Below are 26117 nucleotides of genomic sequence, written 5' to 3'. Positions count from 1 at the left end.
TTGTTTCAACTGGAAATATTAATGTTCATTTTTAAATGGATTATTGCCACTTATAAAATGGCGAAGGGAAATTGCTGGAGGATATTACATTTATTAATAACATTAATTTTGTTTATTTCCCCACAGCACTGTGGAGCTGGCACGGACTTGCATTGGCACACCATACTACTTGTCCCCAGAAATATGTGAAAATAAGCCATACAACAACAAAAGGTACATTTCAGCAATTAACCTGTTTTGCCTTTTGCTAAGACATGATAACAAGTCAATATCAATTATTCTTTCTATTTGTTTTACTGGAGATGAATAATTATTGACTGATACCTTGTAATTCATGTGTCTAGTGATATTTGGGCTTTGGGCTGCGTCCTATATGAGATGTGTACCCTCAAACATGCTGTAAGTACTTTTCCTTTGATTTTTAAATCTGTCACTCCATGGCATTAAGATTTGAATTTGGTCCTAACTGAGGATGGTTATGATATACTCTATGAAACCATTTGGCTGATTTGCAACTTTGTTCCAAGTCAGCAGTGTCAACCTGTTCTTAATGAAACTGCCATAGAGATTAGAGCTGACTGGAGTGATAATGTCACGAACCAGCAACAAAGGAAACACACTGAGCATGATTCAGTGTTAAAAACTATTTTATTAATCACTACTTATGATAATACGTAAAATAAAAGTAAAAATGTTAGTATGTTAGAATTCAAAAATGTTAAACTTTGAACGTTAACCCCAAAACTAAACTCTTCGTGTGTGTGTGTGTGTGGCAAAGTCCCAAACTCCAAGTTCCGGAATGGTTCTTAAAGTTCAGTTCCGCAAGCCATAAGGTGAAACATGAGCAAGGGCTTCTTCAACAACCACCGTTGTCTGAAGATGAGACTTAGACGTAGAGAAACATAGAGAGAGTAAATACGAAATCCAAATGTTCCACGATGGAACCCCAGCGACACTTCAGTGTTTACTCGGTAGTGACTTCCTCACCCCGAAAAGCATCCGAATCGTGGTCGTCCACACACAAATACCTGTTTCCTTCTACAGGTCAGCAACAAAGTGAACTCCACCGGATTACTTCCAACTTCCATACATGGATTTCAGTGGCAAACACAGTTATTGTTTCTCATCCATCGATAGAGAAAACTAGCAGGCTGGTGTCTCTCTCCCTTCTCTCTCTCTCTTCTCCTTCTTCTGACAACGTCATTACATCCTTTATCTTCTATTGACGTAAGCACGCCCCACACACACATACACACACACTCTCTATTTTAAAGGGACTTTCACTGAGTCCGTAACAATAAGTAGGCATGTTGAAAAGATCGAATCTCAGTGCTGAAGCTGAGACAAACTGTTTTACTGAGCCTGATGCGATGTTCGCTATTGATGCATTTCATGAGAGAGAACGTGAAATCCTTGTAAGATATAATTTTTTTCAAAACATCTGACCAAACATCAAAAACTACCAATTTTAGTTGGACAACATAAGTCATAGCAAGGAAGGTGTTGTATATTTATATAGTGCTGCAGGTGGGGAGTGGAGCAGGGGAAGGTCTCCACAGTCAGTATGGATTTGTTAGGGGAAGATTGTGTTTGACTACTCATTGAATTCTTTGGAATTAACAAAGATTACTGGAGGCAATGCATTTGATGCACTCTATGTAGATTTTGCCATGCTTTTTCATCTGGTCCCAGGTAATAGACTGATGACCTCAAGTGGGGTAATTTTCCTGTGTTAGTACATTATTGTTGCAACAAAAGCAGATGCAATGCAGAATCTAGTTAGTGGTGTGGAATAAAGGATAGTTGCTATAACAACTTAAAATGCCAAGGAAATGGAATCCTCAGCAATCAGATAAAATAAGCACACTGAAGATTAGAGGAAGAAAGAGAGAATCAATTGGGGGGGGGGGGTAAAAGCAAATTCCAACGAGATAATTAGAGACCTAACCCAGATAAGCTGGTTAGAATAATCAGTAAGATAATGGTTACACAATGGGAAACAATCAAACAAGATGGGGAGGGTGACAAGAAGACATGAAGATACCAATGAAGGTCGCATAGCTAAAGCTATACTTCCTTTGATGTGAAGTGAGGCAAATGTAATGCTTCAGTTAAACTAATTAAATAGTTTTGGTTGAACAGAAAAGTTGAAATGGAAATAGGAAATGATTTTCTACACATATTGAGATGTTTGGATAGAATGGCAATTTAGAGATGAAAGTAAATCTAATTGAAGTGAAATTGGCCGATTATAGAAAATGAGCATGCTGCAATGGTTTTCATAGAGAACTGTGATTGTAATGATGAATAAATTCATGATGGGTAAATGGATTTATTTATTTTCTGCGCAATTGTTGTTGGGGGCTTAGAAAAGCTGTACCAGAAAGAGTGAACTACACTTCATCCATCATTAATGCCTTCACTGTCCTGCAATTAGCTTTGCATTTCCAAATGTGAGATAATGATGTGTCTTTTCTCAGTTAGTTTAATAGTGATTATGGTTTCTAACTGGTTATTAATACAAATGTGTAACTTTGTAATTTTCTTAAACATGTTGGAGCTTTTATCCAAATGTTCATCAAATGCTTAGATATAGTACTGGTGAGTGGAGAAATTGACCAGTGAAAGTGTGAATCAGCCTGAGACCTTTTAGAACCATAAAAGGTGATAACACAGAAGGAGGCCCATTACTTTTGTTAAATCTGTTGAACCAAATCAGAATAAATGCCATTACTTTCACCTCTTAGCTCTGTATCTTCCTCTACGTCAAAAATAAGAAGGTTCCATAGATGTTTTGTTGTTAACTGTAGGTTGGCAAAGCATCTCGTAGAGTCACACAGCATGGAAATGGGTCCTTCAGCCCACTACGGCTATGCTAAATGTCAAAATCCTGTTTACACTAATTCCATTTTAATCTCCCCATACTCCAATCGACTCATCCCAGATTCTACCATTCGGCAAAGTGCGAAGGACAATTTACAGTGGCAATTAACCTTCTAGCCCTTGCATCTTTAGAATGTGGCAAGAGACGAGAGCACCCAGAGAAATCCATGTGGTCACAGGTATAATGTGCAAACTCTACACAGACAGCAGTGAAGGTCAGGATTCAACCAGTTGTTACAGCTGTAAGGGAGTAGCTCTACTAGTTGATCCACCATACCGCCCACATGCCCCACTAACCCTTTTTAAAAACCCTTATTAGCCCTCGTCACTCCCTTTCTGACTATTTTGTATTGATGATGTGCAATTTTGGATTGTCCAACTGGAGGAATTAGTCTTATTAACCTTTATCAAAAGCCCTGAACTGTTCTGAAAGTTTCTATTAAACTTCCTCCACCTTTTCTGCTCATGGACACAAGGCGAGTATTTCAAGTCTCTCCTTATGTCGATATTTTTTTGATCTCTGGTATTATTCTGGTGATCATGTGCTTTATAATCTTTAGGGGTAGGTGGTGATAGAAGGATTGCCTCAGCTATTGCCATTTTGTATCTTCATTGATATTTTAGCAAGTCCAAAATGCAGTTGGAGAAAGGTCTTTGTTTTACTAACACGTGTGCATGTTAACGTCACATTTGCCAATTTATATTTGCTTTGAGTAGGATTTGAAAATCATGCCAGCTTTTGTTTTTTAATAAATCTTTATGCAATGAGTTCTTGCAATAATGCATATGAAATAAGACTATCTACATAGACTATGTTCTTTGTTCACATTTGCAACACTTCTTTTTGATGCAGTTTGAAGCCGGCAATATGAAAAACCTGGTGTTGAAGATCATCCGTGGATCTTATCCACCAGTTTCTGTTCATTATTCTTATGATCTGCGTAACTTAATGTCACAGTTGTTTAAGAGAAACCCAAGGGACAGACCATCGGTTAGTTCTCTACTGCAGAAACCATTTCTTGCCAAAAGAATTGACAAGTTGCTTTCACCTGATGTAAGTATCATGATGTTTCCCTCATAATCTTTTACTTCTTAAAAGGAAACTTCCAGTTGGGCCCAGTTCAAAAAAGATGGTTTGCTTTATAGTTGGAATATATTATATTGCATTTGACATGTTGATATTTGTTAAATGTAGAAGAGCTCAGTGTGGTTTCTGATTCCAGACTTTGGAGGAAAACAGCTATGTTACTGTTTTTGCATGTTTCTTGCTTTCTTAGTTTAGGTAACCATTTCTGCACAAATTGCGTGCAGATTTGTGACCTTATTGTCCTGTCCTGATGAGGTCGGTAATTGTGTGAGGCAGTGTTTATACTTTGTTAGACCATGATTTTCACAGAACTCTGAATCTGTGAACTACATTGAAGTTATGAAATTGTCCCGGCTTCCAGGTTGGACGTTTTGTATCAGATACGACAGTCTTTTGAACCTATGATTAAATTCCACTTAGTAAGGCTATCTGAAATACCAACTGTTTGAATTTGTATAGCAACTTTAAATCATTGATTCATAGAAAATTAATGGACAGAAAGATGCCATCTAGCCCATTATCTCTGCCTGTCAAAAAAGAGCTGCACAGTCTAATTTCACCTTCCATCATAGGAAGCAGTCCACCTGTAGGTTACAGCTCTTCAAGTACTCATCTAAGTACTGTTTAAATACAATGACAGTGTCTTCCTCAACCATCTTTTCATCTCCCCTCCAATTCTACAAATTACTTGATATCTGCCCCCCCTGGTTTTTGACCTTTTCCACTTGTTTTTTTTCTATGCCCCTCAATTAAATCTTGCCACAGAAAAACACAATCACGGCATATCCAGCCTTTCCTCGTAACTGCAATTTTTCAGTCACAGCAACGTCTTTATGAATTTCCACTATGGACTCCCCCATGCAATTGGAAATTTACTGTAACATGATCAGAACTGTATGCAGTACTGAAGCTGTGGTCTAACTGGTGTGTGCAGTTCCAGCATAAATTACCTGATCTCGTGTTGTCTTGATGAAATAAGGATAGTACTCAGTTTGTCTTTTTAATCATCTCATTAGCCTCTCCTGTTTTTTCCAAGGATCTGTGAAAATATTCAACACTTGGAATGCTACCATTCATTGTATACTCCCTTTTCTTGTTGTGCCTTCCCAAATATTGCATTCTCCGCATTCTCATAGCGTTATACAGCATGGAAGCAGCCCCTTCGGCCCAACTCATCATTGCTGACCAAGGTGCCCGTCTAAGCTCGTCCCATTAGCAGGCATTTGGCCCATATCCCTCTGAACTTTTCCTATCCATGTACCTGTCTCATGTAATTGTGTGGATTAAATTCCATTTGTCATTTTCTTTTTTGCTCAGTTGACCAGATCATTTACATCTTCCTACACAATGGGCATTCCTATTCACTGTCAATGACAAAGCTTTTAGTTTTATCAGAATTTTTTCATGATATCCCTCTGATTATACTACTATTATTATTATTATCATTACCTGGTTTCTTGCTTTGTGTAAAATTAATGAGCCCTGTGGGAAGAACCCTCCTTCCATCATCACCACGTTTTTCAGTCACAAAACATACGTCAACTTTTGGCCTTTGTTTCCTGCCACTGAACCTATTTTGGAATCAATTTGCTACTATTCCTTGAAATCCATAGGCTTTTACTTTTTTTTGTCAAAATACACATGGACTACATTAAATACAGTGCCTTCATATGCCCTTTTTGTTACCTCCTCAAAGACTTCAATCTAGTTGGATATGAACTTCTCATAACGTCTTTGCTGTCTTTTCCAAATGAAGCTTTTATACTGCCCTTTTAGATTCCAATAATTTTTCCATCACTGAAGTTAAAGTAACTGGCCTGTGATTGCTTGATTTATCCCTGCCTCCCTGTTTAAACAACAACATGGCATTAGCAGTCCTCCAATCCTCTGGCACTGTCCTTGTAGCCACAAGGAATTGAAAAATTGCCGTCAGAGCCTCTGCAACGTCATCTGTCATTCACTTTAACAGCTTGAAATATAATGGGGATTAATCTGGGCCTGCCAACTTTCAAAGATAATCAACCCATACAGGCTTTCTTTTTGCTTTGCACGTCCCCTTGAATATTATTTTGTACTCATTCTCCTTAACTACAGCATCAATAACATCCTCCTCTTTTGTAAAGGCAGTTGTGAAATATTCGTTAAGAACCATGCCTACATTCTCCTCCACGCACAGGTTACCTTTTTAGATACTACTATTTGCTCTTTATGTACTTATAAAAGATTGCATTTTCCATGTCCTGGAGCCCAATATTTTTTTTTTCAGTCCTTGGCCTCCTCCACTGTCAGCAGAATTACAAGTACAAACTGGAGGAACAGCACCTCATTTTTCATCTTGGAACCTTGCAGCCTAACGACATGAATGTTGAATTCTCCCACTTTAGATAATCCTCCTCTCCCACCACCACCCCCCCCCCCCCCCCCCCCCAACCATGCTCCTTCTCTTCCCTTTCCCATCTCTTTTTATTCTACCTTTTTTTTCCCCCTTTCTCTCCATACCTTTGACCCATCCTCCAGTGGATCTGCTCTCCCCTCCTCCCCTGCACCTGCCTATAATTTTCTCTTACCTGCATCTACTTATCACCACCTTGTGCCCACCCCACCTCCCCTCTTTTGTCCACCTATCACTGTTCTGCTTTTTCCTCCTATGTATTGGGCTTCCCCTTTTCCTGTCTTCAGTCCTGAAGAAGGGTCCTGACCCATTTAGAACCATAGAACAATACAGCACAATACAGGCCCTTCGGCCCACCACGTTGTGCCGATCTTCATTTGATTTCAAAGTTCTTATCCTTGTTTTCAAACCTCTTCGTGGTCTTACCTCTTCCAGTCTCTTTTATCTTGGAGGGCAGAAGAGGATAACTCAGTTCTCTAATTTTGGCCTCTTCCTCAGTTTTAAGTTTAATTATTCCATCTCCAGTTGCCTTGTCTTCACTCATCAGACTCAAACTCAGGAATTCTCTCCCCAAATCTCTTTAACTCTTTTTACACTTTTCATTAAAACTTGTTGTTTTGATCATCTTAATATTTTGTGACTTGACATTTTTTTATCTGTGATGGTACTATGGAACTCTTCAGGATGTCAATGTTTTTAAGGTGCTATATAAATGCAACTCGATTATAACTTTAGAGAAAGAGAAGTGATGATCTGACTGAGCATTACAATTTCTTAAAAATAGCTGTTTGTTGGCTAAATACCTATGATACTCTAAGAATGATAACTTGAGGAATAGTATTTCATCATCTGTCCACATCTGCCTATATTTCTAGCTTATTGTTGAAGAATTTGGTCATGCATTTGAAAATCATGCTTCAAAACCAGTTATTCCCAGTGCAGCAGGTAAGAAATATTAAATACTTAAATGCAAGAAGTGTCAGGAATAAGGGGGATGAACTGAGGGCTTTGATAAGTATGGGGGACTATGATATCGTGGCTATTACTGAGACGTGGCTGACGTCAGGAGAGGAGTGGATATTGAATATTCCTGGTTTTCGATGTTTTAAGAGGGATAGGGAAGGGGGGAGAAGAGGTGGAGGGGTGGCGATACTGGTCAGGGACACTGTTACGGCTGTGGAAAAGATGGATGTTGTAGAAGGATCATCTCTAGAGTCCGTATGGGTGGAGTTAAGGAGCAGTTACTCTACTAGGAGTATTCTATAGGCCCCCCGGTAGCAGTAGAGATATAGAGGAGCAGATTGGCAGGCAGTGTTTGGAGAGAAGCAGAAATAACAGGGTTGTTATAATGGGAGTCTTCAACTTCCCAAATATAGACTGGAACCTGCTTAGTGCCAAAGGTTTAGATGGGACAGAATTTGTTAAATGTGTCCAGGAGGGATTCCTGACGCAGTATGTCGACGGGCCGACTAGAGGGAATGCCATGTTAGATCTAGTTTTAGGAAATGAACCAGGACAGGTGAAGGATCTATTGGTGGGTGAGCATTTGGGGGACAGTGACCACTGCTCCATAACCTTTAAAATTGTCATGGACAGGGACAGGTGCAGAGAGGACAAGAGGTTTTTCAATTGGGGAAGGACTAACTACGAGGCTATAAGGAGAGAACTTGGGAGTGTAAATTGGGATGTCCTTTTTGAAGGAAAATGTACCATGGGGATGTGGTCGATATTCAGGGATCTTATGCAGGATGTTAGGGATAAATATGTCCCGGTGAGGCAGAGAAGGAATGGCGTGGTGAAGGAACCGTGGGTGACGAGAGAGGTGGAACGACTTGTTAGGGAGAAGAAGGTAACATATGTGAGGTATAAGCAGCAAGGTTCAGACAGGGCCCGTGAGGAATATAAGGTAGCGAGGAAGGAACAAGAAAGGGCTGAGGAGAGCTAGAAGGGGACATGAAAAGGCTTTGGCTAGTAGGGTTAAGGAAAATCCCAAGGCCTTTTTCAAGTACGTGAAGGGTAGGAGGATGGTTAGGGTGAAGGTAGGTCCGATTAAGGACAAAGGTGGGAGAATTTGCCTGGAGGCGGCGGAAGTGGGAGAAGTTCTGAATGAGTACTTCTCTTCGGTATTCACCAGGGAGAGGGGTCTTGATGATGCGGAAGGGAGTGCTGGTAGGGGTAATGTTCTCGAGGTTGTTGATATCAAGAGAGAGGATATGTTGAAGTTGTTAAATAATATTAAGACAGATAAATCTCCGGGGCCTGACGGGATTTTCCCCAGGCTGCTTCGAGAGGCTAGGGAGGAGATTGCTGAACCGCTTGTAAGGATCTTTGAGTTCTCGTTGTCTACGGGGGTGGTGCCGGAGGATTGGAGGATTGCGAATGTGGTCCCCTTGTTCAAAAAAGGTAATAGGGATAGGCCAGGGAATTATAGACCGGTGAGTCTCACGTCTGTGGTGGGTAAGCTGTTAGAAAGGATTCTAAGGGATAGGATTTATGAAGACCTAGAGAATCATGGACTGATTAGGGACAGCCAGCATGGCTTTGTGAAGGGAAGATCTTGCCTCACAAGCCTGATAGAGTTCTTTGAGGAGGTGACCAGGAAGATTGATGAGGGCAGTGCGGTGGATGTGGTGTACATGGATTTTAGTAAGGCATTTGATAAGGTTCCTCATAGTAGGCTTCTTCAGAAGGTCAGAGGCCGAGGGATCCAAGGAAGCTTGGCTGTGTGAATTAGGAACTGGCTTGCATGTAGAAAGCAGAGGGTTGTGGTGGAAGGAGTGCCCTCGGATTGGAAGGCAGTGACTAGTGGTGTCCCGCAGGGATCGGTTCTGGGACCTCTACTTTTTGTGATATTTATAGATGACTTAGATGAGGGGGTGGAGGGCTGGGTTACTAAGTTTGCGGACGACACTAAGATAGGCGGTGTTGTGGATAGTGTGGAGGGCTGTCGGAGCTTACAGAGGGATATTGATAGGATGCAGAGCTGGGCTGACAAGTGGCAGATGGAGTTCAATCCGGAGAAGTGTGAGGTGGTACACTTTGGAAGGACAAACTCCAGGGCAGAGTACAGGGTAAACGGCAAGGTACTTGGCAGTGTGGAGGAGCAGAGGGATCTGGGGGTTCATATTCACAGTTCGTTGAAAGTTGCCTCACAGGTGGAAAGAGCAGTTAAGAAGGCCAATGGGATGTTGGCTTTCATAAATCGCGGGATTGAGTTTAAGAGCCGCGAGGTTATGATGCAGCTTTACAAAACTCTAGTTAGGCCACATTTAGAGTACTGTGTTCAGTTCTGGTCGCCTCATTATAGGAAGGATGTGGAGGCATTGGAGAGGGTGCAGAGGAGATTTACCAGGATGCTGCCTGGATTGGATGGTATTGAATATGAGGAGAGGCTTAAGGTGCTAGGGCTTTATTCACTGGAAAGGAGGAGGATGAGGGGAGACATGATAGAGGTATATAAAATATTGAGGGGAATAGATAGAGTAGACAGTCAGCGCCTCCTTCCCAGGGCACCAATGCTCAAGACGAGAGGTCATGGCTTTAAGGTTATGGGTGGGAGGTTCAGGGGAGATGTCAGAGGGAGGTTTTTCACCCAGAGGGTGGTTGGTGCATGGAATGCACTGCCTGGGGTGGTGGTGGAGGCTGATACATTGAACAGGTTCAAGAGCTTGTTGGATAGGCATATGGAGGAACGTGAGATAGAGGGATATGCGGGAGGAAGGGGTTAGGTGGTGTGAGGGTGGTCTGATGGACGGCACGACACGGTGGGCCGAAGGGCCTGTTTTGTGCTGTATGGTTCTATGGTTCTATGGAATGAGCTTTATCATGGTTTAATCCATTTAAAAAAAAAATCGGAAAATGTGTAAGGAGTATTTATAACCTTTGCACGTCCTACATTAGGTTTCAGAATGCATTTCTTGGATTTAAATCCACTTGAACAGAAACACTTGAATGCATTAAAGTCATTGGGGATATTTATTCTACGTTCAAAACCAAAATTGGGCTTCAATAAATTGGTTTGGAAGGCAGAGAGATGACTATGGGTTTTGGAGAGACAATGATGGATAAAGGAAAACACGAGCTTGGTGTCCTCAATTGCATATGCTTGAATGCAATGAATCTTGAAACATAAGTCAATGAACTGAGTTAGGCATGTGGTAGTATGATATTGTGACCATTTCTGAAACTTTATTTAAAGATGAGCAGGAATAGCAGCTCTGCATTACTGGTTACAGAAGTTTCAGGCAAAGTAGAGAGGAGAATTCTCTTAAAAGAAAAGGAGCAGGTGCAGTAATATTAGTTAAGGAAACGAGCTGTAAGAATGAATAATTATGCTAGATAAACAATGCTTGAGGGGATATGAGTTGAACTGAGGGACGAAAAAAGATATCAACATTGTTAGGAATGTGCTTTTGATCCCCAAATGGTCAAAGGGAGATGGAGCAAAAATGTGGGCAAGTTTCTGAGGAGGGCAAAAGTTAACGAGGCAGCAAAAGGGAATACAAGCTTCCATAAAATTAACTTGGATAATGGCAGAGTTTAAAAAGTGCATAATTCTTAATGTTTTCAAACAAACTTTATTAATTGGTACAATGGAGACACACAAGACTGCAGATGCTGTAATCTGGAGCAACACACAATCTGCTGGTGGAAGTCAGTGGTTTGAGCAGCATCTATCGGGGGAAGGGGATGGGGGGGTGGAGGAGTTGTCGATGTTTCAGGTTGAAACCCTGCATTGGGACTGATTATCATTAATATTGTTTGCTATTAATTCTAAGCACTATGGATCAGTATATAGCTGGTTCAATAATAGGAAGTGGAAGTAGACAGTTTTAGGAAATAAATCTGAGCGATAGCAGTGAGGGAGCATTTTTGAAGCATCAATCATAATTTGGTTTGATTTAAAGAAAAAGTAAATGGGAGTAAAAATTTCAAATGCAAACAGAAAATGCTAGAAGAACTCAGCAAGACATCCACAGTAAGAGAAATAGAGTTAATGTTTCAGGTCCAAAACCATTCTGCAGAACTGGGAAAAAGAGAAAACAAGTTAGTTTCAGTTGCAGAGAAGATGGGAGAGGAATGGGTAGAACGAAGGGAATCTCTCTGGTACAGTGAGACCAAATGAGTATATGCAGCAGTCAATGGCAGTTATGCTTCCTTGTGTTAGTGTTGCTAATAGTAGGGTTGTGGAACAGACCCAAAAGGCCAGGGCTGTATGATTAGGGAGAGATCCTAGATGGATGATGGGCAGAAAAGCCCAGTTCTGATAGAGGCAGAAAAAAGTTGAAGTTGGTATTGAGTCTAGAAGACTAATAATAAATTTTAAATAGGACAAAGCCAACTTCCGTGGTTGAGGTGCCAATCAGCAGAAGTGATTTGAAGATAAATCAGTGTTGGAGCAGTGGGAGACATCATGGAGGAGGATTTAGACACTCGTATTCCCAACAAAAGATGGACTCTTGAGCCTCATGATCTTTGCCTATTTTGCCAATAAAGTTATATTTATTGCTAGTACTGCTTCCCTGAGAAGATGGCTATTCCTCTGGACTGCTTCAGGGTTTGTTATGGTGATGGGTTGGGGTATTAGCCATTGTATGCCCAAGCCATGATGGTGTCATTTGCCGCACCTTTTCTTGGTGTGGATAACCAGAGTTGTTGATGTTAACTTGCTATTGTAAATCCTTTAATAAAACCACATTGCAGTCTGAGCGTGCTTGCAGTTGAAGGAATGGATATTCAGTTTATTGGCAGGGTTCCTCTGTCACAGAAAATGAGAGAAAAGCTTAGGGAGCAAGCCTGAAATGTAACAACAGTTCCTCCATAGTGTTAAATGGATAACTGATGTGCAAGGCAGAGAAACAAACCCTGTTGGACTGGTTAGGAATTGATCTCCAAGACTTTCTCGAGACCATTTTGTGATTGGTTGTGGCATTTTTGCCAATAATGCTGATATTCTGCAGATTAATCTGTTAGAACAGGGATAGGAGCTGAGGTCCCTCTTATAGTTCCACTAAACTAACAAGGAGTATAATTTCAGAGATTAAACTTGAAACATAGGTTTTCCAGAAAATCAATCACTAATTTTCCTTGTTTTGGCAGTAAAAAGACCAGGCCCGGTCTCAGGATCTGTTGGACCGGCGCAGAAAATCACCAAACCAGCAGCCAAGTATAAAGTGCCATTGACAGTAAAATCTGCAGAGGCAGCTAAAAAGCTTTCTGATAAGAAATTACTGATGAAGCACAAACAGGTAAGGGGCAATAATATAATCAAATGTGAATTTATTCTGTAATTTTTTTTACTTGGTGTTAAGATTGTTGGAGCTTGTCTTTTGTGTTTTTGTAATTTTTTTGATTTTGTTTGCATTTTCAATTTGTTACTGAATTTTGCTGATTCAGAAAATACTTATGTGACCATTGAATAATTAGTGTCATTGTCAGTGAACTCTGTTTTGGATCTGCTTTATTCAGAAAATACTTTTGCTGATATGGTTTCATGGTGATTCATTGCTTCAGACCTTGACACTGCTAGCTTTGCTTTGTAGGCTTAAACCTGGCTTCAGAATCTGACTGTCTGTTATAGTGGTCTGACGTATTATTTGTTCCGTTTTTTCCTCTATTTTCTTTCTCTCCTCTGAAATATTGGCTCCTTGTTGGGGTTTTCTATAAAAGGAGGTCAGAGGTGAATGTGATGTGAAATCTTGTAGAACAGATAAGAGGTAAACCCTCTGCAATATGTAAGAGTATTGCACTAGAGCTTACAATCCATATCCCAGAACTTGCATATCAGAAACTTCAGTATGCAATCAATGCTGATTCTCTGATACCCTGCAAATTGTAGCACATGACATAATACTTTGGAGGTCAAATGGGGTTTACTATCGTGTTTTGGGTTTGATATTATAAGATGTCTGTTAGCCTGCCTCGCCTACAGTATTTTCTTTACCTAAAGCAATTAGCAGAAACATCACAGGGCATTACCAAAATTTACTACATCCTGCCAGAAGCAAGGACATAGTTGCCTCAACTAACTGCCCATGATCTGAAAATCAATGCTAACATCCTTAATTTCATCATGAGGTCAAGTAATGTGATTACTACAAAAGTAAGTTGTCAGTAGCTATCAATCAACAAATCTGGATCTGCCTCTCTTGTGATTATTTTATAACAATTATTGCACAGATTTTCTTTAAAGAAATTATAAGGACATTCAATTAATTAAATTTAGCACAAATCTCAGAGCGAAGTGTAGATTTGGTGAAAAGGGAAAATCTGTTTCCCTGAATGGAGGTCAAAACTGAAGTCGTCAGTATAAAATTGCTATTGAAGGATGAAGAGTGAGTTTTTGAATTCTGCACTGCACTATCTTGGGTAGGAACTTTTATACCTCCTTTGGAAAAGAGTAAATATGGTACAGATTAATGTGCACAGCTATGGGCAGAGGGCAAGGAAAACAAAATAGTATTCGATTACTCTCTCAAAGAGCTAGTCCCAACATTTTGCAATGTTAATTGGCACTGGTTAAAGAGCAAAGTTACTTCCAGTATTTTTTTACACCATTTTATCAACAGTTATCCCATTGAATTGCTTTCACTGAACTAGGCACGCAGGTGTTACAGATTGCAGATTTCCAGCTCAAGAATTTTGAGATCCTTAAAAAAAAGCTCTCAATGACAATCAAGGAAGTGTTCATAAGGTTCCTGAAATAGAAATGAAGTTTTCTGACCTCCTACTTGTAGTTAGATCACTATGTGCATATTATATGGAAAGGTTGATCTTTAACGACATAAGGAGTGAGTTTGTGTAGCAAATTTGAAGGACAGAATTCGTAATGGCAATAATAAGGATTTGGCAGAGGGGTCAAACTATTGTTTTGTGTGTATTTTCAGGGAAGAAGTGCAAAATATTTAAGTGCTGGTCCACTTTTGGAGGGCAAGTTAGTCATCTGTTCTTCCAACCTGCTAGATATGAAGTCATACAACACAGAAATGGGCCCTTCAGCCATGTAATTAATGACCCATTTTAGACTCGTCCTACATTATTCCCTTTTTTTCATTCTTCCCACAATTTCATCAGTTCCTCCAGATTCCACCTCACCTGCACAATTGGGGAAATTTACAGTGACCAATTCACCTACCATTCCCCATGTCTTTGGGATATGGAAGGAAACCTGAGCACCATGGGAAATCCAAGTGGTCACAGGGAGAGCATGCATTTCGCCACAGACAACACCTGAAGTCAGGATTGAACTCTGGTCTCTGGTCCTGTGAAGGTAGATATATGAGAGGATCTAGTGAGAACAAGGAAATGAAGGAACTAAAACAAACATGCTTGAGATGTTGATGAGCTTGAAGGTTGATAAATCCCAAGGGCCTGTCCATATCTCAGAATTTGTAAGAATTGGCTTTCGAAATTATGGATGCTCTAGTTATCATCTTCCAAGGTTCTGTAGATTCTGGAATTGTTTCTATGGATTGGAGGATAGAAAATGTGATTCCACTATTTAAGAAAGGAGGGAGAGAGAAAGCAGGGAACTACTGACCAATGTACCAAATGTCAGTGGCAGTGAAAATGCTGGAATCTGAAATAAAAGAACTGACCACATTAGAAAGAATAATGGAATCAAGCCAAGTCAGATTTATGAAGGGTAAATTGTTTTGAGTAAGCTGTTCAATTTCCTTGAGAATGTGTCTAATACAATAGATAAAGGTGATCCAGTAGATGTGGTGTATTTGATTTCTGGAGATTGGTTAACAAGGTTAGAGCACTTGGAATGGAGGGGTAATGTATTGTCATGGGTTGAGAGTTGGGTTTTGGACAGAGAACAGAGTGGACATAAATGGATCCTTCTCGGGTCTGAGCTTGGAGCCCCAGCCGCTCTCAATCTACATCAGCTATTTGGCTGAGGGGGCGAAGCTTCAAATTTCCAATTTGCTGACAATACTGAGCTAGGTGGCATTCTGAGTACAGAGGAGGATGCAATGAGGTTTCAAGAGAATATGTGGATAAGCCAAATGAGTAGGTGAGAATGTGGTAGGTGGGATATACTTCGAAAAGTATGAGGTCATCTATTTTGATGCACATAACAGAAAAGGCAAATATTTGTTAAATGATGAGAGATGGGATAGTGTTAATGTTCAAAGGAACCTAGGTATGATTGTACTCAAGTTACCGAAGATTAATGTGTCAGTACAACGGGCGATTAGGAGGGCGATTGGCTTGTTAGCCTTTATAACAAGACTTGGTCTTTGGTGTGACCGCACCTCAAGAACGGTGTACATATTTTGATGTCCTTACCTAAGAGAGGACACAGTGTACACAATACATGCCATAAGAGCTTGCCACAAAAATTCATCAGACTGGCTTCAGGGACGGTGGATTTGCTGTGTGAGGAAACGTGGGAGTAGACTGGGGCTTTATTATTTTGAGATTAGAAGTATAAGATTGCTTCAAAACTTAATTTTTAACAGGCTTAACAGACAGCATGCAGAAGATTCTTGACTTGATTGAGGAATCGAGGACCTGTGCACACAGTTTGAAAATGAGGGATATGCCATTTAGTAGGGAGCTGAGGAGAAATATCTTCATTAAGAAAGTGGTGAACCTTTTTGATCTCTACCCTTAATGGCAGTGGAGGCTTGGTTGTTATGTTCATTCAAAACAAAGTTCAATAGATTTCTGGGCACTAAGGAAATTGAGGGAAATGGTGAAAGTCTGGAAGATGGTGCTGAGCATTCAGATCAGCCGTGATCTTGATGAATGAAGGGCATTGTGGCTGCTCCTGTTTTTTTTCTAATGTTCCCATATTCTTATGTTCTAACAGCTGTTCTAATTACCTAGAATTACTTAAAGGAGATAGAAACCTGATCCAAATCATCACTAGATATTTTCCCATTGGGGTGGCTGGTGGGGTGGTTCTTTGCTTTTGTTTCTGTTTTGGACACCATTTTCCAACAACTTGCAAGATGTCATCAAATCGGTTACAGTTTCTCATTTAATAAACATTAGTCTGAGGTCAATTCTTTTCTTTCAAAGTTTTCTGAAAGCAAATCAGAGTATCAACTGCTAAATGTACCTTGCTGAAGGGGAAGGGGTGATATTTTCATTTGTGCTTATGCCAAGTCGATGAAGCAAAATAAGCAACAAATCATTAAATGTCTGATCTTGGTTTTAATCTTAAAAAGCCAAAGGTCTTGTTGAAATTATTACTAGAGGGATTACAAACACAGAAAATGTACAAGTAACTTTAGTAATTATCAGGCAGATTTTACAATATACATAATTTCCAAATACAAACACTGAGTCCCTATGGACCATCAAGAACCCATTTACAGTGATCCTACATTAATCCCTTTTATTTACTCCACGTTTCCCTAAAGTTTCTCCCCACCCCCCACTTGATTCTACTACTCACTTACCCAGCGGAGGCAATTTACAATGACCAATTAACCTCCCAATCTGCATGTTTTAGGAATGTGGGAGTAAACAGAAGCTTCCGAGGGAAACCCATACAGTCTCAGGGAGAATATGCAGAATCCAGAGCTGTAGCAATGTGTTTCTGTTTGTGTACCCTAAATATAGACTTTGCAGAACAAAGTCTGCGTGATAAGAGTTATTCAGGGAGTTAAATAAGAAGAATAGTTTGTGTAAGAGCAATTTTGTTTTTGCCTGTTTAATTTTGGTAACTCCGTCACTGGATGGAATGTCTTCAGCTGCCAGTCAATGTGGAAAGGAGAACAAAGAACTGAATTAAATATTACTCCCCAAATACTGGGATTGCTCAGCTGCGTGCCAGCATGGACCCAGTGGACAGAATGTATAACTTCTTCTTGAAAGAAGCTAGTGAGGCTAGAGGCTCGTTCAAAATTTCAAAGTGGAAATTGTTTCATTTTTGCCAGTTAAGGCTGTGAATGTGAAGCCAAGGTGGAAGAATGGAGTTCAATTCAGGTTAGAGATGATCTAACTGAGAGAACAAGCTTGTGAGGCCCATTAGTGAGTAACGAGTCCTGGTTTATGGGTTATCTGAGAGATCTTCTTGAGTCACTTCTGCACTGTAAGGCTTACCAACAGTGGGACAGCGTTCCATTTATATTAAAACAAAATGTGATTTGCTTGGTTGTCCTTGCCCCACCACCACCTCAGCATGCTTTTCGCATTTAGCCGTAGTTGTAGAAGTAGATCTAATTTGCAATTTCACTTTTTATTTAGGCTCAACCTGCTCCAATGAAGAAAATGAATGCAGTGGAAGAAAGGAGGAAAATGTTTGAGGTATTTTGAGTGTAAAAGAATGAAATAGTTGCAAGTTTCCATGGAAGATGGAGGGAGTCAGAAACTTGCTCTGGTAACTGCAACCTCCATGGTTATTTTGGATACACTAAAGTTTTTCAAGAAAAATCTGGCCATTCCAATTCATTTGTTTTCTCAACCCATGTTTATGATTTAGTTAGGGAGAGGAAGAAATAGCCCCTTTCATTTAAACAAAATCGTATAAATTTCCACAAGCAAATTGTTTGAGATTTTCTCTCTCATCTTTATGCTTCAGGGAAAATAAAGTGAAACCTTCAAACCTTTCCTCAATTTCTTTCTGATATTTCCCTCTTTCTGTCTCCAGCTCGAAGGCATATCTAAACCTGGAAGCATTATATTAACCTGTCCTTCTGATTCTATTCTCAACCTGTGTTCATTCTGCTCTGTGTCAAACTGAATGTTTTCTTTTGTGTTTTTTTTCAGGAAGCATCCAAAAAGAAAAAACAGGAACAGATTGAACAAGAAAGAAAGCAAAGAGAACAGGTACGTCCTCCAGCATGGCTGAGAATTGGATGTGACTAATGTGCCCATAGCACATTCAAGCAAATGTTAGTGGTCGATGCAGTGTAGGAAAAATATTGGCATCCTGTTTCAGGTTCTGCTCTCTGTGAATGAGGAGCAATGTGAAAGTACTGTTTCCTCAAAAGGTGGAGCGAGCTATTGTTATTCTGCGGCCCCCCACCCCCAGCCTAACCAACCACTAATCCTAGAGGATAGAAAAGGCAGCAAATGTTATTTTCTTACTCCCCTCCATTGACTCAGTCAAACGCTGTCTTGGGAAAGCAGCCAACCTAGACAAGGACCCCTCCCACCCTGATCATTCTCTCTTCTCCTCCCTCCCATCAGGCAGAAGATACAAAAGCTTGAGAGCAGAAACCACCAGATTCAAGGACAGCTTCACTGTTATCAGACTCTTGAATGGACCTCTTGTATGCTAAAAGATGAACTCTTGATCTCCCAATCTACCCCCTTGTAGCCCTTGCACCTTATTTGTCAACCTGCACTTTTTCTGTAACTGTAGCACTGTATTCTACATTCTGTTTTCTTTCTACTACCTCAATGTACTTGTGTATGGCATGATCTGTCTGGATGGCACACAAAACAAAAGCTTTTCACTGCACCTTGGTACATGTGCCAATAATGTATCAATACCCTCTCGCCCTCAATGACTGATATAGATCCCAGAGGAGAATGTGAATGATTTGCTGATTTAACTGCAAATTCTTTACCTCACAAAACCCTAGTGGAAGCTACCTCAGTGTTTCTTGCTGCTTCTCCCTTAAGGGAACAGTTGATTTTGAGAAATATTCTGTGGGAGGATAGTGAATTCCTTCCCCTGCCCACTCTTTTTGTACAATAAATCAATGCCACAAATGAAGTGCATTGTTTTATCAGATTTCATCATAACCATGAAGCTCTGCAGCAGTTGTATTCCAACAATAGAATTGTTTAAGTCTCTCCAGCAAAGCATGTTTGCCATACGTTTAAAAGGGATAAACAAGCTATTTTAAAATTAATAGGAAAACAGTTTTTCCTGTAGTTAATTATTCATTTATAATTCACAAGGAGGACTTGAGTTACAAGGAGAGACTGGGACTGTTTTCCCTGGAACAAAGGAGGGGGTGATCTTTATAGGTGTTTATAAAATCATGAGGGGCATAGATAAGGTGGATGTCCCCAGTCTTCTTCCTAGGGTAGAGGAGTCTAAAACTAGAGGGCATAGGTTTAAGATGAAGGGGGAAAGACTTAAAGGGACCTTGGGGGGACATGTTTTCACACAGGGTGATGTGTATATGGAACAAGCTGCCAGAGGAAGTGGTAAAGGTGGGTACAGTTACAACATAAAAGGTATTTAGACAGGAAAGGTTTAGAGGGATCTGGGCCAAATGCAGGTAAGTGGGACGAGCTCAGGAAGGCACCTTGTGGGGCATGGATGATTTGGGCCAAAGGGCCTGTTTCTGTGCTGTATGACTCTATGATTCTAATGTTATGTGCACATGAGTGAAAATTTGTCTTCTCAATATATTGTCCCATTTGGCTTTCAGAGGTCTATTTTCACTGATTCTATCTTACTAATCAGTTTTTCAGTATCTGATAAGTGTGTTATTTTTATTCTAAACGCAATAGGATTGACGTGGAAGGCCAACTTTGCAAAGAAATGTTGAAAGTTTGTTCAGCATTTTTCCCCCCTGTTGCTTTCTTATTAGAAATGCCTGGGCCTGCCTAAAGAGAGAGGCTTAAAAATAGTTGATAAAGATACTGGGTGCCACATCGAATATGTACTTTTTGAGAAGAATCTGGCACGGATATTTCATTTTAAAAAAAAAAAGCTGCTTTTTTTGATCAACATAATTCAATATTTATGATGAAACATGTTATTGTCTTATACAGATGAATTTGCTGAAAGCTGAGCAGATGAGAAGGATGGAGAAAGACCGGGTATATTCATGTTGTTGTTCATAAGGCAATCTTTGTTTTTACATGACCTAAGTTTGAAAGTAATGGTTTGATGCAGACCTTGATTTTATTGTTGTAGCATGGTTCTGAAGCTGTATGATGTAATTGCCATGTTACTACTTCTGATACTATGGCATCCATAGACTTTAGAACACCAAAGGTGGTTCGTCGAGTATAGTGTATCTATGCCAGCTAGCTAAAAGAGCTACCTCACCCATTCTCCTGCATTTCCTCCAAATCCTTGAAATGTTTAAAGGAACCAGAGGAGAGGCAATTCTGGACCTGGTACTAGGCAATGAGCCTGATCAGGTTTCAGATCTCTCAGTGGGAGAGCATTTTGGAGATAGTGACCATAACTCCTTGACCTTTACCATCGCCTTGGAGAGGGATAGGAGCAGATGATATGGGAAAGTATTTAACTGGGGGAGGGGGAACATGTTCTTGGGGAAGTGCACAGTGGAAATGTGGAGGTTGTTTAGGGAGTACTTGCATGGGGTTCTGGATAGGTTTGTCCCATTGAGGCAGGGTAAGGATGGTAGAGTGAAGGGACCGTGGTTGATGAGAGATGTAGAATATCTTGTCAAGAGGAAGAAAGAAGCTTACCTAAGGTTAGAAAGCGTGAATCAGACAGGGCTCTGGAAAGTTACCAGGTAGCCAGGAGGGAGCTTAAGAATGGACTTGGGAGAGCTAGAAGAGGGCATGAGAAGTCCTTGGTGAGTAGGATCAAGGAAAACCCTAAGGCGTTCTACACATATGTGAAGGATAAGAGGATGACTAGAGTGAGGGTAGGACCGATCAGGGATAAGAGGTAACATGTGCCTGGAGTCGGAAGAGGTGGGGGAGGTCCTTAATTAATACTTTGCTTCAGTATTCACCAGAGAGAGAGAGAGACCTTGATGTTTGTGAGGATGGCATACGACAGGCTGATACGCGAGGGCATGTTGACATGAGGAAAGAGGATGTGCTGGAACTTTTGGAAAAACATTAGGATAGATAAGTCACTGGGGCCAGACGGGATATATCCAAGGTTATTACGGGAAGCTAGGGAAGAGATTGCTGCTCCTCTGGAGACAATCTTTGCATCCTCACTGGCCACAGGAGAAGTGCCAGATGATTGGAGGGTGGCAAATGTTGTTCCTTTGTTTAAGAAAGGGAGTAGGGATAACCCTGTGAATTGCAGACCGGTGAGTCTTACTTCAGTGGTGGGAAAATTACTGGAGAAGATTCTTAGAAACAGGATTTATGGGCATTTGGAGAAGCATAGGCTTATTAAGGACAGTCAGCATGGCTTTGTGAGGGGCAAGTTGTGCCTCACGAGCCTGATTGAATTCTTGAGGATGTGACAAAGCACATTGATGAAGGTAGAGCAGTGGATGTGGTGTACATGGATTTTAGTAAGGTGTTTGATAAGTTTCCGCATGGAAGGCTCATTCAGAAAGTTAGGAGATATGGGATCCAGGAAAACTTGGCTGTTTGGATTCAGAATTGGCTCACTCATAGAAGACAGAGGAGCATATTTTGCCTGAAGGTCGGTGAACAGTGGTGTTCCGCAGGGATCTGTTCTGGGACCCCTGCTCTGTGATTTTTATAAATGACTTGGATGAGGATGTGGAAGGGTGGGGTAGTAAGTTTGCTGATGACACAAAGGTTGGTGGTGTTGTGGATAGTGTAGAAGGTTGCTGTAGATTACAACAGGATATTGACAGAATGCAGAGCTGGGGTGAGAAGTGGCAGATGGAGTTCAACCCAGATAAGTGTGAAGTGATACACTTTGGGAGGTCGAATTTGAAGGCAGAATACAAGGTTAATGGCAGGACTCTTAGCAGCGTGAAGGAACAGAGGGATCTTGGGGTCCACGTCCATAGATCCCTCAAGGTTGCCACGCAGGTCGATAGGGTTGTTAAGAAGGTGTATGGAGTGTTGGCCTTCATTAGTCGGGGTATTGAGTTCAAGAGCCCTGAGGTAATGTTGCAGCTGTATAGAACTCTGGTTAGTCTACACTTGGAGTATTGTGTTCAGTTCTCGTCGCCTCATTATTAGGAAGGATGTGGAAGCTTTAGAGAGGGTGCAGAGGAGATTTACCAGGATGCTGCCTGGATTGGAGAGCATGTCTTATAGGTTGAGTGAGCTGGGGCTTTTCTCTTTGGAGAGAAGGAGGATGAGAGGTGACTTGATAGAGGTGTACATGATAAGAGGCATAGATCGAGTGGACAGTCAGAGACCTTTTCCCAGCGTGAAGATGGCTAACACAAGGGGGCATAATTTTAAGGTGATTGGAGGAAGAGGTAAGGGGCATGTCGGGGGAAGTTTTTTGCAGAGAGTGGTGGGTGTGTGGAACGCACTGCCGACAGAGGTTGTGGGGGCAGATACATTAGGGACATTTAAGAGACTCTAAGAGAGCCACATGACTGATAGAGAAATGGAGGACTATGTTGTGGGGGGCAAGGGTTAGATGGATCTTAGAGCAGGATAAAATGTTGGCATAACATTTTATCCTATACTGTACTGTAATGTTTTATGAATCTCGAGGTTCTACTTCCACCACAATTTCTGTTTGTGCATTCCATGAACAAGAAACTTGCATTTTTTAAAAAAAAAACTAAATTCCAAATAGCTCCCTGTGTTTTGTTTGGTTTGTTGCCGTCTAGTTTTCAACCATTACTCAATGATCTCTCTTCTAACCAAGTGTGGTACCTGAGAACGAAACCTCTTGAGGAGAAGCAGATATTTGAGTTCACAAGTTGTTTTGCAAAATGTAATTTTCGGATAGTGAAAAGTTGAGGTCAAGAGCTTGTTCAAATGAACAGAGACACCCATTCACCAAACAATACCTTATGAATTATTGAGAAAGGCAAAATGGCCCAGGTGGATAGGAATCAAAGATTGGCAACAACACAATTAATGTGATGCCTCCAAAGAAGGTACAGTTTGGGTACAGATTCGATGAATTTCCATGAGAGCAAGGAAGAGTTCCCCGAATGACATAGGAAATTGAGTTTAAGATAAAAGAACAAAGTAGAATCCAGTAGAACGTAATGTACGCAAGTGAACTGACAATGAAAGTCAGATGAGCAGAGTGTGGAAAGGATTAGCAGATAATACAAGTCCAGATGTCTTTTAAAAACGGAAAGCCAAACAGATTTTTCAGTATTGTTCCATGCACAAGGGAGTTCAGTCAAATTTGGACAGAAGAAAGCAGTTGTTCTCCATAGAACAAAGAAGGTTGAGAAAAGATTTGTTTGAGATGGATGAGATCATGACTAGTTCAGAAAAAGATAATTCCATCTGCAACTCTAGAATTTGAGTGGCACAGGTCTAACACTATAAATATAGTCACTTCCATTTTATTTTTTTCAAAACCATAGATGGAAAGAATCAACCGAGCCAGAGAACAAGGATGGAGGCATGTGCTTGGTGTAGGTGGTTCTTGGGGAAGTGGTGAACACAAGGTATGTTTGCATGTTGTATTTTAATAGTCTTTCATTTTTTCATGCTCATGTTTGTTTGATAAATTGGATGCAATTATTTAAGACAATTTTCTTGTATGGCTGGGTTTTCAGTTATTTTGTGAGTTGATGCTTCCAGTTTAACCTTTTGTAAATCATGGTTTAATTTATTGCTACGAAGTAGTTGAACGAAGTTTGCTATTTATCAGCTTAAAATGGATGGATCGGTCACATCTCTTTTTAGTTTTTTTCGATTAATGTGAAAGTGTAATTTTACTGGTATAACTTGTCAACAGTAATGTTACATCAAAAGGATAGCCTACAGCTTCCACCAGACGATGGAAATTGATAGGGTGAAATATAAGCTCCTGATAAACCCATTACATTTTCAGTGATAAATTCCAGTTCCTGACTACATTGTCATAGTCATTGATTTTTATTTTTCAGAAAGCAATCCAGTTGTTTCTTGATTAAGTGGTTGGATCCATTTATTCCAGTGTTCAGTTACCCCTCAGACTGAGCACTTTGGGTCTGACTTATCTCCTTAATTCTTAATTTGCAATTCTAGTACTAGCATGATTTGGGTCATTTGTGTGAAATTACTTCATCATCATCATAAATGTCAGTTCTGTCATTTAAAAAAATCAAGATCGCTTTGATGTCTTTTGTGTTTAGAAAATCCCTTGCAAGCATGGAAGTGGTTCTCATTGTTGCTCTCTTAGTAGGAAGGCACTCCTGCACAGAGTAACCAAGCTGATTTTCATGATTTTGGCAGAGAAAGGCCTGTGGAAACCACTTTCTCTCGCAGTTGAGTCACTAACGGGAGGAATATTCAGCACACTGTCCTTGTAGATGCTGGGGCCTATGTATGAGACTACCAGTCATCACAATCTCTCTGGCACTGCAACATTGCTAAATGGACTTATGGAACAAATCTAAACAAGCTTCAAATTGGTCATATAAGAGGCACTGAGAGCCAATCGAAGTGGCAATGGTAGCAGTAACAAAATTTTATTTCCACCAAAGGGAGCTTATTGCCACTGGTGTGACACTGGCATCTACCCAACATTGTAAGAATTGTCCAAGGTGTGACATTTCCACACAAAGCATGACAAATCCAATCCAGGCAATACCGCCCACCAATCTATCATGAAATAATTGAAGTGCTAGAAAACATCATTGGCAGTAATATACAGCAGAACTCCCAAATCCTCATTTGCTTTCAGGAAGGATGAAAGGATGCATTGGACACAACATCCTGACTTGGAAGGACTCGGTGGGTTGAGCAGCATCTGTGGCGGGGGTTGGGGGGGGAAGGAATTGTTGAGTAAAGGAAAGAAATTTCTCCACCGCCCACCGCCACCACCACCCACTCCCCCGGCCACAGATGTTGCTCAACCCACTGAGTTTCTTCAGCACTTTATTTATTGTTTCAACATCTGCAGTCTTTTGTGTCTCTATCTATCCTGACTTGGCAATTCCATTCCTTCATTGTTGCTTGGTCAAATCAAGTCGAGTTTATTGTCATATGCCCAAGTGCAGCGAGGCACAGGTAAAATGAAAAACTAGTTTGCAGCAGCATCACTGGTATGTAGATTCAGACAACAACACAGAACATAAGTTGTACATAAGTTATACAGTACGGTAAAGAAAAAAGACTGTTTTATTTTGCACTGATGCCTTGTTTCGAACAATCAGAGGCAAGTCCATATTAGTGCATGAGGTAGTCCATGGTGTTCCATTGCTGAGGAGGATTAGGGTTGTGCAGGTCGGTTCAAGAACCTTATGGTTGAAGGGAAGTAGCTGTTCCTGAATCTGGTGGTGTGGGGCTTCAGGCTTCTGTAGCTCCTGCCCAATGGTAGCAGTAAGAAGAGGGTGTGACCAGGATAGTGGGGATCCTTGACGATAGATGCCATCTTCTCGAGGCAGTGCCTCGTGTAGATGCCGTCAGTGGTGGGGAGGGCTGTGCCTGTGATGGACCGGGCTGTGTCCACTATCCTCTGCAGCCTCTTCTGTTCCCGTGCGTTGGAAATGCCACACCAAGCCGTGATGCAACCACTCAGGATACTTTCTGGTCAAGACCATGGAACTAATTTACAGCAGTTAGAATACCTTCAGCAGTTCAAGAAGGGTAGTTCATTATCTTCCTTTTAAGAGGAAATGAGAGAGAATGGGCAGTACCTGCATTACATGCACAGAAAAAGCTATCCAAGTTCTAGGATGAAGGTCAGTTGAGGGGCAAGTGGTTGGAGGATAATGAATACTTAAGGGAATTATGCCTTAATCAGGCATGGGAAAGAATACCATGATAACTTGATTTCGTTTGGAGGAGCTTGCAGAGAGCTGTACCATAAATTGAAATTTTATTTTTAAAAAGATGATAAATTGTGAACTGAAACATTCTCTCAGTCCTACAGTCCATTAAACCTGCCACTTCTTTCTGAAAAAATTGTAAAATCAATTAACTCTTTCATCAGAGTTAATATCAATAAGGATTTTTCATTATCGTGTATATATCCAATTTGCTTTTGATAGTTAACTTTGAAAG

General features: G+C 40.7%; 1 protein-coding gene across 8 annotated transcripts in view; it reads left to right on the top strand.

Annotated features, from left to right (window-relative positions):
• nek1 (NIMA-related kinase 1) overlaps positions 1–26117 on the top strand; it is a 119811-nt gene that overhangs the window by 13353 nt on the left and 80341 nt on the right. For 6 of the 8 annotated variants that reach the window (XM_052019754.1, XM_052019748.1, XM_052019752.1 and 3 more), the window contains 9 exons: positions 127–213; positions 345–399; positions 3737–3937; positions 7238–7307; positions 12462–12610; positions 17568–17627; positions 18090–18149; positions 20058–20105; positions 23489–23572. In XM_052019754.1, coding sequence (XP_051875714.1) covers positions 127–213; positions 345–399; positions 3737–3937; positions 7238–7307; positions 12462–12610; positions 17568–17627; positions 18090–18149; positions 20058–20105; positions 23489–23572 — 814 coding nt within the window. The remainder of the gene's footprint in view (positions 1–126; positions 214–344; positions 400–3736; positions 3938–7237; positions 7308–12461; positions 12611–17567; positions 17628–18089; positions 18150–20057; positions 20106–23488; positions 23573–26117) is intronic. The other 2 variants (XM_052019753.1, XM_052019749.1) reach the window with 1 other exon arrangement.

The sequence above is a fragment of the Pristis pectinata genome, chromosome 7, assembly GCF_009764475.1.
Source record: "Pristis pectinata isolate sPriPec2 chromosome 7, sPriPec2.1.pri, whole genome shotgun sequence".
Taxonomy (NCBI): Eukaryota; Metazoa; Chordata; class Chondrichthyes; order Rhinopristiformes; family Pristidae; genus Pristis; species Pristis pectinata.
This window is presented reverse-complemented; position numbering and strand designations above follow the sequence as displayed.